The 12047-nt window shown below is 36.5% G+C and overlaps 1 protein-coding gene across 1 annotated transcript in view; it reads left to right on the forward strand.

Moving 5' to 3' along the window:
- MCF2 (MCF.2 cell line derived transforming sequence) overlaps window positions 1–12047 on the forward strand; it is a 129485-nt gene that overhangs the window by 40960 nt on the left and 76478 nt on the right. Inside the window, 1 exon segment of the mRNA XM_036305705.1 lies at window positions 6593–6661. Coding sequence (XP_036161598.1) covers window positions 6593–6661 — 69 coding nt within the window.

Below are 12047 nucleotides of genomic sequence, written 5' to 3' on the forward strand. Positions count from 1 at the left end.
TATATTGATCTAATATATTGTACTTGCTGAACTTGTTTTATTATATGTGTGTCCCTGTGTGTGAATTCCTTAGCATTTTGTATATACAAGATCATATTGTAAATACAGATAGTTTCACTTCTTTCTTTGGGGAAGTGATTGTGTTTTGGAAATCCTCAAGACTACCTCAGGTTTGATGATTTACTAGATGGACTCACAGGACTCATATATTCGTACTCATAACTAGTATTTATTACAACAAACAGACACAAAGCAAAATCTTAGAATAGTACTCAAACCAAGTTTTATTTGGAGTTCATAACACAAAAGAGGGGCTTTCCATTTCCCTTCCCACAGGCTTTGTGTTGTATAGGTGCTTATAAACAACTGGAGCCATAGAGAACTTTCAGTGAATTGCATGAAGCTGCACCAAAACTTGGTAGTTAATTGATTGTAGGGTCTACCAATTTCTACATCCCTGCTTTTCTCTTGTAAGAGTTGCTTGCTTGGAAAATACCTTTGTGTTAAGTCAGTGATCCTGGATCAAAGACATTCCAGAAGCTTGCTCTCCTCTGAAGGCCTGCAAAGTTCTCCACTTTTAGCTTCTAGTCTTGCTTTCTGGTTTTAGCTAGACTTGCCCACACTCTAAATTCAAACCATATCAGGCCATATATAGTCCCCTATTTTTTTAACTACTCCTGTGGCAGTGTCTAGTAGAAAGTCCTCTTCTATCCCCCTGTCCATATATTTGAATCCTTATAAATTATCAAGGCCCTGCTCAAATGTCACATCATCTAAGAAACCTTCCTTTTTCTCACTCTTACTTTTTATGTTATAATTTCTCTCCTCCTTATACCCTATATTGTGTATTTCTGATTTAGCACATACTATAGGCTATATTATGGTGAGTTGTTTATGTCATAGCTTCTGTTAAATTTTAAAGCTTTTTAAATTGAAAAGCTATTCATATTCCAATGGGCCACAGCAACTAACAGAGAGGAGCAAATAGAAACCCAGTGGTTTGCTGAATTGAATTACAATGGATTGGAAGGAGGTCTGGTAGGTTGTTAACAGGGAGGATTTAGCAAAAATCTTGCTTTCCTTTTGTTAGTACAAAATTATGTGAGTCTTTCATATTGTAACTTTATTGCAGAACAAAGTGCTGCATAATTTGTTCTGCTGTAGTTTAGTGGTAATTAATATTGTGATGGTTTCACAATTACCCTTTTATTTGTTTCACTTTTAAAAGCATAACACATATCAAGACATCACTTCAATTTGTTGCATGTGCTAAATCATTATTGTTTACAGATGGGCTAGTGTATCTGACATTCATGTTGAAAGGGAAAATTATACTCCTAGAATTCCATCTGCCTTGCAGCAGGATTTAGGACTCAAAACAAAACCTAGTTTTATCTGAATCATGCACATCAGCAATAGCGAACTTTCAAAGAGGTGATTACTAAAAGTAAGCACCATTGTTAAGAATTTCAGGCTGTAAAAATAATGGTGTTTCTTTCAAAAATGTTTATAAACATTCTTGATATAGTTAGTGATGAAATCCTTGCTCAAAGAAAATGGGAGGTATGGAGTCATATCTAGTTAATAAGTTGCATTAGAGCTAATTGAATGTATTCTTCCGAGTGCACAGTTTTGATTGCCTATCTGTGGTTAGAGAACCAAATAGGTGACCCCATAAAAGAACTTCTAAAAAACTTTTACTAGATTCCACCTTGGGTCTAAAATGTGGCTGGTGCCTGGTAATTTTCCAGTATGAATTTCTTGAATGAATAAGTACATGAATGGGAGCTTGTTTCCTCATCTGTAAGAGGAGGGTTTTAATATCCATTTTGAAGGATTATTGTTAAGACCAGAAAAAATGTATAGAAACTGCTTTATGCAGTGCTTCACAGGTTGTTTATAAGCCATAGCTCCACAAATGACATGTATTGCTAATCATTTACTATGCTTTCCCCTGTTCTCATATTGGTGGTGGCAGTGGGTTGAGTGCTATGGGAGAGACTGTATCTGACTGGTTGATATTTCCTTTATTTTCCTTTCTATTTTATTTGTGCTGCATCTTTGCCTCTTATTTTTTGGAAAACTTAAGAATAGAGGTATTTGCTGTTTTATTCAGTTTGTTTGCCTTGACAAAATGCATGTGTGTGCATCATGGTTCAGGACTCCTGTTCATTTTTATATGAACAGAAACCCCTGGGAAGGGATACATATACACGAGAGCGTCACTGAAATAAAGCTCAAGGGTTGGAGATATTGCTGGAATATGGAGTAAAAATGCTTTCTAAAAAATGAGAATGCTAATGGATGCCAATTTACTTTCTAAACTATAATTTTCCCTGTGGGAGTCATTAATAAACTCAGTAGAAATTCCTTGGAATGGTAATATATGCCAAAACCATGGAGGCATAGATGCTTGGATAAGTGGTACATAAAAGATCATTTATTCCAGTCGAACTACATGCTTGATTGTCCTCTCTAGCTTCCTTGCCACAGAGATGCTCAGCCTTAGTTCAAATGAACTCTAATAATGGTAGGGAAGGGTTTCTCTGTATACCATAGCCATCATTTCATCTAAATTTTCTAGAACAAAGTGCTTCTTCACCTGGAGTCTCTATAGTTCTCTTATTCTCCCCCTTCCCCTCTCTCTCAAAATCAACCAGCCAACCAAAGAAACACTCAACCAACCAAACAAACAACAAAAAAATGGGTATGTAATCAAATAGTTTTGGGAAACATTGCATACATAGCTCACACACACAAGGAGTTGCAATGCTTGTATGTGTATTTGCTGGGGAATTTTTCAGTATATTTAACCCCAATATTTCACAAAACTTACTTGATCATGAACCTTTGCTTTTACCTAGAACACCTGTTTATAACTTACAACAGTAGTTGGCATATAGTAGGTGCTCAATAAATCTTTGTTTAAAAAAGTTAAGGAATGTAAAATTTTTAAAAATGATAAAGGGTATCTTGTATAAAGATGACAAATGTTCTCTATCTCTGCAAGTGACACAAACAAAATTGAATGGGTATACCTTCCTCCTCTGCGAACCATCCTAAATATTTATTTTTACACCTTTTAGGACTTAAACATTTCTTCATATTTGAAATTGGAGCTTGTATCCTCTTTTGCACAACTACCTTTCATGTTCTAGAAGAAATATTAGTGATAACTTCACAATAAAAGCTTGTTTCTTTTGCTTCCTGATCAATCTATGGAATGAATGAATTGGCAAGCACTGTTCTTGTCTTTTGTTTTCAGTTGTGCCTGATTGTGTTTTTTATTTTACAAGCACGTGGTTCTTCGGCAAGGCTCTTAAATGAAAAGCTGCTACAAGTGGGTGTATTCAAGGGTGTTTGTCAGATTACCTATTGTCCTAGTGCCTCTTTTTTGGCTTCTCAACTGGCCTTTTTGGGGTTTAGCAACTAGTCATAAGTAGAGAATGCATGCTTTTCATTTTTGAGTAATTGAGCTTCCTACCTGGGACAGCTTGACAGCCCTCCTATCAAATGTGAATCTAGCCAACAAGGAACATGCTGTAATGTGGACTTCATCCAGCGTTGGTGATCCAGGCTTTTCACTTATCATGCTCTGGAGTAAAAGAGTCTAAAGGGTTAGCAAAAGGAACATTATAAATCATATTTGTTCTTTTGTATTTCAGTAGTAAATCTGTGCAGAAATTCAAGAACATCAGATACAAAGCTGAGTGGAACTCAGAGTACTGACTTTGGATAAAGTTGACACTATTTCTTTTTTGTAGCTCCTCAGTGATAACCTGTATCTTCTGTTTCCTCTCATGTGTTATCTCCTCTCTCTTCAGTCTGTTTCTGGCTCATGTCTTTATTATTTCTAAAAATAATACCAACTTCTCTCTTAGTTATTTCATCCTTTTTCATTGGTATGGAAATGTTATTTTGTTGGCTCAGTTGTGGAAGACATTTTACAATAGAAACATCAGTATGTTTTTTCTTATATGTATGGATTTTACCCACCACTGGATCTTATAGAATGTAAGGGGCCTTAGAAAGCATTTGTTATAAATGGGATACCTCACTTCTAAAATGGGGTAATGAGAAGCATCGATCAGATCCTCAAACCTCTGAGGGAAGGTAGGGGAGGGTGGGGGTAAGGAGGAGAGATCAACCAAAGGACTGGTATGCATGCATATAAGCCTAACCAATGGACACCGACACCAGGGGGGTGAGGGCATGAGTGGGGGGCTAGGGGTGGGGAAATGGGAGGATAAGGACACATATGTAATACCTTAATCAATAAAGAAAAATAATAAAATGGGGTAATGAGGTGAGGGGTAGGGAGTGACTTGCTCAGGATCACAGAGCAGCTTTCTGACAGAGCCAGTACTAAACCCAGGGCCTCCCACTCCCAGTCCTTGGCCTTTTATTTTATGCCAGATACCTCTCTTATTATATAAGTGGATTTAAAAAATTTAGAGTAAATGGTCATCTTTCTGTACCTATGTAGGAACCTGAATGGTGTGGGAGAAACGAAGTTGCAGATATTAGTACTTCTGACATCTGACATAAAATTCATCAATTTATCTTTTACTAATCAAAGCAGGGAGGGATTTGAATTTCATTATGTAGGAATATTTTAATGCCTAATGATCTTATTTATTTGTTTATTTATTTAATAAACATCTTGTTTTTTATCTTTTAAAAATATGTTTTCATTGATTTCAGAGAGAGGAAGGGAGAGATAGAAATGTCAATCATTGATGGGCTGCCTCCTGCACACCCCTACTGGGGATCGAGCCTGCAAACAGGCATGTGCCCTGACTGGAAATCAAATCATGACTCGTGGTTGACGCTCAACCACTGAGCCACATCAGCCAGGCCTAATGCTCTTATTTAAATGGCAGAAAACATTTGGGGCATTGCCACTTTTACAGGCCTTGAAGGGCAGAGAGAGTTCTAGTCCTCTTTGCATTATTCCCATTCTTACCCTTCTTCCATGTCTCCATGTCTAAAAATGTCAATGTGGGACACATATTTGTGGCTGACAGAAACACATTCTTTTATCTGAGGAAACATGTAACATTTTTTGGATATAAAGACACAAAAATGTGGAAGTGTACTCCTTGGCCTGGGACATACCAGGAGCCTCATTTTAAAAACATTACAAGACATTTTTAGGAATTGATTTTTATGTCCTAATAAATTGCAGATTTTTAATGGCATAGATCTTATGAAAATAAATTTGTCAATTAATTGCTTTATGTTTCAATTGGGGGAAGATGAGGGGTGGGTCATTCTGTAACAGATACCCTATTCAGGTGTCTAGTGTGGACCCATCGAGAATTTGTTTTTGTAATGCTGTTGAGCAGGGTTTACCCTGATAAACCATATCCATATTGTATGATTTGAGGAGCACTAAGAAGAGTAATGTGTCATCTACCTGACACCACCAGAGACTAGATCTTTGAATGCCTTTTGTATCAGAGACAAGTGGAAAATACGGCTTCTATAAGAGGTGTGAAACCACAGGCATTAAAACCAATAATCCAAAATAGCCTAGTTTGATGACCTGTTTTCTTTTAAAAAGTTAGTCTTGCTCATGGACCAGAGGCAGGTAGTGGACTTTGATTTTTGGCTCCTATATAGAGTTCACTAGAATTGAACATTAGAAATCAGCACTTAAGATCAGGGACAACTAAAACATATTGAACAATGAGTGCATGGATATTGTTCTGCTGTAATGATCAAAGGTGAGTTAATATGATACTGTTTATAAAAGATCTATTATTATGTCAGATATTTTGCATTTACTTGGCACAGCACCCTGTGAGGTAGATGCTATTATGCCCAGTTTACAAGTGAGTAAACAGGCTGAGAGCCTAAGTAACTTGCACTCGTTTGTACAGCCTATAAATGCAACAAATTGAGATTTTGAATTCAGGTCTGTCTGACTCAAAAGCCACATGTTTCACTGTACTTACTCTCCAACTCTTTTCCTGACTTATAAAATGGGATAATAATAATACTTTCCTTTCAGGTTATTTTAAGGATTTAATAAGATAAGAGATCTGAGAAGTGATTTGTAATTTCTAATAAAGTTTTGTGGCATAAAAGGCATTATCAGAAGTAGAAGATAGTTTGATAGTGTCTCCGTGACTATCTACCTTAGTGCCTCCATGGCTATCTACCTTTGAATATGCAGGATGTCCCAAAAATGTATACACACTTTGAATAATTATTAATTCCAATATGTTAAATCTGAAAATAAAGAAACATCAATTGAGCTCTCAAAAATGTATGTGTATACATTTTTTAGGGACATCCTATATATTCAGAGTTTGGACCTTTGCCCCTGGCTTTCTGGCAAATGAGAGTAGTTTATATCCTGGGCATAGATTCTGAGAACTAAGACACTGGTCCTACTTAGTGATGTTTTCAACGGTGAGATTTCCCTGCCATGTAACTGAAGAGTAAAGAAGGGAAGATCAGCAACATGTGTGTGGACACAGATCTGTGGGACCCCTGGAGTTCTTTTTAGCACAATGTGCAATCATGTGTATGGTTCTAGCTGTACTTTAACATATATGTTGTTTCTCTTTCTTATTTGTCATAGATTCCGAGCTGCATCTCAGTGTAAAGGACATCAGTCATTTCTTAATGCAAGACATTGCATTTTTGTCCGGTAAGCAGACTTTTACATATATTTAGATGAGATAAATGTATGAGTCTATTAGCAAAGTTAGTTTGGTCCTTTTTAGTGTGTGTGTGTGTGTGTGTGTGTGTGTGTGTGTGTGTGTGTGAGAGAGAGAGAGAGAGAGAGAGAGAGAGAGAGAAACACTATTTTAATAAACACTTATACATTGTGTAAATAGTTGCTAAAAATGGACATTTAGAGAATAATTGGAGGTTTTTCAATACATTTAGATATGTGATTAAAACCAATGTTACCACCTTTGTGTATTGACTTTCAGCTAAGTCTTTCGAAGTTCATGATAAGTGAAAGTAGAATATATCTCCTTTAAATGTTTATTACTAATTCTGTCAAGCCACTCACCTAATCAAGTAGCACATACTAAGTTGTTGTTCTTTTAGGATTTTATTTACACATGATAAAAGTTGTTTACTTTTCTAAAATATATATCTGCATTTGTATATGTATATGCATTTGTATATAATTAAAAATTATTTTAAATTATTTATTGTTTAAAGTATTACATAAGTCTCCCTTTTTACCCAGGGACCTCTCCCCGGCCACCCCCACCCTCCAGCACATGTCCCCACCCCTCTACTGTCTGTGTCCATTGGTTATGCTCATATGCATGCATAAAAGTCCTTTGGTTGATCTCTTACCCCCTCACTCCCCACTTTCCCTCATAGATTGGACAGTCTGTTCGATGCTTCTAAAACTCTGGTTCTATTTGTTATTGTTTTTTTCTTTATTGATTAAGGTATTACATATGTATCCTTATCCCCCATTGCCCTCCCACCCCCCACTCTTGCTCTCACCTCCCTGGTGTCTGTGTCTATTGGATAGGCTTATATGCATGTATACAAGTCCTTTGGTTGATCTCTCTCCCTTACCCCCACCTTCCCCTACCTTCCCTCTGAGGTTTGATGGTCTGATCAATGCTTCTCTGTCTCTGGATCTGTTTTTGTTCATCAGTTTATGTTGTTCATTATATTCCACAAATGACTGAGATCATGTGATATTTATCTTCCTCTGACTGGCTTACTTTGCTTAGCATAATACTCTCCTGTTCTATCCATGCCATTGCAAATGGTAAGAATTCCTTCTTTTTTACCGCAGGGTAGTATTTCATTGTGTAGATGTATCACAGTTTTTTTTAACCCACTCATCTGCTGATGGGCACTTAGGCTGTTTCCAATTCTTAGCTACTGTATATTGTACTGCTATGAACATAGGAGTGCATATATCCTTTCTGATTGGTGTTTCTGATTTCTTGAGCTATAGTCCTAGAAGTGGGATTACTGGGTCAAATGGAGGTTCCATTTTAATTTTTTGAGGAAATCCCATACTGTTTTCCACAGTGTCTGCACCATTGTCTACATTCTCACCAGCAGAGCAAGAGGGTTCCTTTTTTTCCTCATCCTTGCTAGGACTTGTTGTTTGTTGATTTGTTGATGATAGCCATTCTGATAGGTGTGAGATGGTACCTCATTTTGTTTTGATTTGCATCTCTCGGATGATTAGTGACTTTGAGCATGTTTTCATATGTCTCTCAGCCTTATTTATGTCCTCTTTCAAAAAGTGTCTATTTAGGTCCATTGCCCATTTTTTGATTGGATTGTTTATCTTCCTTTTGTTAAGTTGTATGGGTTTCCTGTAAATTTTGGAGATTAAACCCTTATTGGAGATAACATTGGCAAATATGTTCTCCCATGCAGTGGGCTTTCTTGCTTTGTTGATGGTTTCATTTGCTGTGCAGAAGCGTTTTGTTTTTTTTAAATACATTTTATTGATTTTTTTTACAGAGAGGAAAGGAGAAGGATAGAGAGTTAGAAACATCGATGAGAGAGAAACATCGATCAGCTGCCTCCTGCACGCCCCCTACTGGGGATGTGCCTGCAACCAAGGTACATGCCCTTGACTGGAATCGAATCCAGGACGCTTCAGTCTGCAGGCCGACGCTCTATCCACTGAGCCAAACCGGTTAGGGCAGAAGCTTTTTATTTTAATGTAGTCCCATTTGTTTATTTTCTCCTTAGTTTCCATTGCCCTAGGAGCTGTACCAGTGAACATATTGCTACGACAAATGTCTGCTGTTTTGCTGCCTATGGCTTCTAAGTTTTTTATGGTTTCCCATCTTATGCTTTAGTCCTTTATCCATTTTGAGTTTATTTGTGTGTATGGTATAAGTTGGTGGTCTAGTTTCATTTTTTTGTATGTACCTGCCCAATTTTCCCAGCACCATTTATCGAAGAGACTGTCTTGATTCCATTGTATGCTCTTGCCTCCTTTGTCAAATATTAATTGAGCATAGTGATTTGGATCAATTTCTGGGTTCTCTATTCTATTCCATTGGTCTATATGTCTGTTCTTGTGCCAATGCCAGGCAGTTTTGAGAACAGTGGCTTTGTAATACTGCTTGATATCTGGTATTGAGATCCCTCCTACTTTGTTCTTCTTTCTCAGGATTGCTGCAGCTATTGGGGGTCTCTTTTTTATTTCAGATGAATTTTTGGAGAGTTCATTCTAGGTCTGTGAAATATGCCATTGTTGTTTTAATGGGGAGTGCATTAAATCTATAGATTGCTTTGGGCAGTATGGACATTTTAATTATGTTGATTCTACCAATCCGTATGTTCTTCCATCTGTTTATGTCTTCCTCTATCTCTTTTTCGGTGTCCTGTATTTTTCTGAGTACAGGTCTTTTACCTCCGTAATTAAGTTTATTCTTAGGTATCTTTTTTTTTGCAATGGTAAATGGGATTGTTTTTTTAATCTCTCTTTCTGTAAGTTCATTATGGTGTATAAAAATGCCCTAGATTTCTTGGCATTAATTTTGTATCCTGCTACATTGCAGAATTCATTTATTAAGTCTAATAATTTTTTGATGGAGTCTCTAGGGTTTTCTATGTACAATATCATGTCATCTGCAAATAATGACAGTTTTACATTTTCTTTTCCAATTTAGATACCTTTTATTTCTTCTTTTTTTCTAATTGCTATGGCTAGCACTTCCAGAACTATGTCGAACAGGAGTGGTGAAAGTGGGCATCCCTGTCTTGTTCCTGTTCTTAGGTGAAATGGTTTTCATTTTTGCCAATTGAGTAAGATGTTGGATGTAGGTTTGCCATATAAGGCTTTTATTATGTTGGGATATGATCCCTCTATTCCCACTTTGCTTAGAGTTTTTATCAGGAAAGGGTGTTGGATTTTGTCAGATAGCCTTTCTGCATCAATTGATATGACTATATGATTTTTATCTCTCAATTTGTTTACGTGATGTATCATGTTTTTTGATTTGCAGATATTGTGCTATCCTTGCATCCCTGGAATAAATCCCTCTTGGTCATGATGTATGATCTTTCTAATGTAATGCTGGATCCAATTTGCTAGAATTTTGTTGAGGACTTTAGCATCTATGTTCATCAGGAATATTGGCATGTAATTCTTTTTCTTTGTAGTGTCTTTATCTGGTTTTGGGATTAGGGTAATGCTGGCACCATAGAAAGAGCTTGGAAGTATGCTTTTCTCTTGAATTTTTTGGAATAGTCTGAGAAGGATAGGTTTTAGTTCTTCTTTGAATATTTGGTAAAACTCACATGTAAAGCCATCTGGACCATGGCTTTTGTTAACTGGAAGTTTTTTGATTACTGTTTCAATTTCATCAGTAGTTTTCAGCCTATTCAGGTTTTTTATTCTTCCTGATTGAGTTTTGTAAGCTTGTATTTTTCTAGGAATGTGTCCATTTCGTCAAGGTTGTCCAGTTTGTTGGAGTAGGGTTGTTTGTAGTACTTTTTTTATAATCCTTTGTATGTCTGTGTGTCGGTTGTTACTTCACCTCTTTCCTTTCTGATTTTCTTTATTTGGGTCCTCTCTCTTTGTTTTTTTGGTGAGCCTGGCTAGAAGTTCATCAATCTTGTTTATCCTTTCAAAGAACCACCTCTTGGTTTCATTGATCTTTTGTATTTCTTTTTTTTGTCTCTATGTTGTTTATTTCTGCTCTGATCTTTATTATTTCCTTCCTTCTGCTTACTCTGGGCTTTTCTTGTTACTCTCTTTCTGATTAAGTTGCAGGCTTAGATAATTTATTACCATTTTTTTTCTTTCTTTTTTTTCAGGTAGACCTGTAGAGCTATGAACTTCCCTCTCAAGACTGCTTTCACTGTGTCCCATAGATTTTGGATTGTTGTGTTTTCATTGCCATTTATTGCCATGATGCTTTTTATTTCTTCTTTGATCTTTTTGGTAACCCAATCATTGTTTAATAGCATGCTATTCAGTCTCCAAATGTTTGATTTTTTAAATTGTTTTTATTGTATTTGATTTCTAATATTATGCCATTGTGGTCTGAGAAGATGCTTGATATGATTTCAGTCTTCTTGAATTTGGAGAGACTTTGCTCGTGACTCAGTATGTGGTCTATCTTTGAAAGTGTCCCATGTGCACTTGTGAAGAATGTATATTCTGTAGCTATGGGGTGGAATTTTCTGAAGATGCCAATTACATCCATCTGATCTAGTGAGTCATTTAGGATTGATGTTTCTTTGCTGATTTTGATCCAGAGGATTTATCCAGTGATGTCAGTGGGATATTAAAATCTCCTACTATGATTGTATTGTTGTCGATCTCTCCCTTGATTTCTTCCAGAAGTTTTTTTTTAATGTATTTGGGTACCCCTGTATTGGGTGCATATATGTCTATCAGAATTATATCTTCTTGTGGTATTGATCCCTTTAGTATTATGAAGTAGCCTTCCTTATCTCTTGTTATGGCTTTCACTTTGAGGCCTATTTTGTCAAATATAAGTATTGCTTTTTTTTTCATTTCCATTTGTCTGAAATGTATTTTCCATCTCTTCACTCTCAGTCTGTGTGTGTATTTTGTTCTGAGGTGGGTCTCCTGCAGATAGCATATATATGGGTCATATTTTCTTGTCCATTCAGCCACTCGATGTCTTTTGATTGGAGCATTCAGGCCATTTATGTTCAAAGTCATTATTGATAGGAATTTGTTGGTAGCCATTTTTATTTTTTTCTGCCTGTGTTCCTGCTTCCCTTTTTATGTCTTCTTTTTACAACAGTCCCTTTAGCATTTCTTGTATTGTTGGCTTGGTAGTGATAAAATCACTTAGCCTTTTCTTTGCCTGTGAAGCTCCTGATTTCCCCTTCAATTTTGAATTATAGCCTTGCTGGATAGAGTATTCTTGGATTCAGTCCCTTGCTTTGCATCACTTTGTATACTTCCTTCTATTCCTTTCTAGCTTGATGTGTTTCGGTTAAGAAATGGTTTGATAATCTAATGGGAGATCTCTTGTAGGTAACTTTCTGTCTCTCTCTTACAGCCTTTAAGATTCTCTCTTTGTCATTAATGTTTGCCATCA

The sequence above is a fragment of the Myotis myotis genome, unplaced genomic scaffold (assembly GCF_014108235.1).
Source record: "Myotis myotis isolate mMyoMyo1 unplaced genomic scaffold, mMyoMyo1.p scaffold_m19_p_4, whole genome shotgun sequence".
Classification (NCBI taxonomy): Eukaryota; Metazoa; Chordata; class Mammalia; order Chiroptera; family Vespertilionidae; genus Myotis; species Myotis myotis.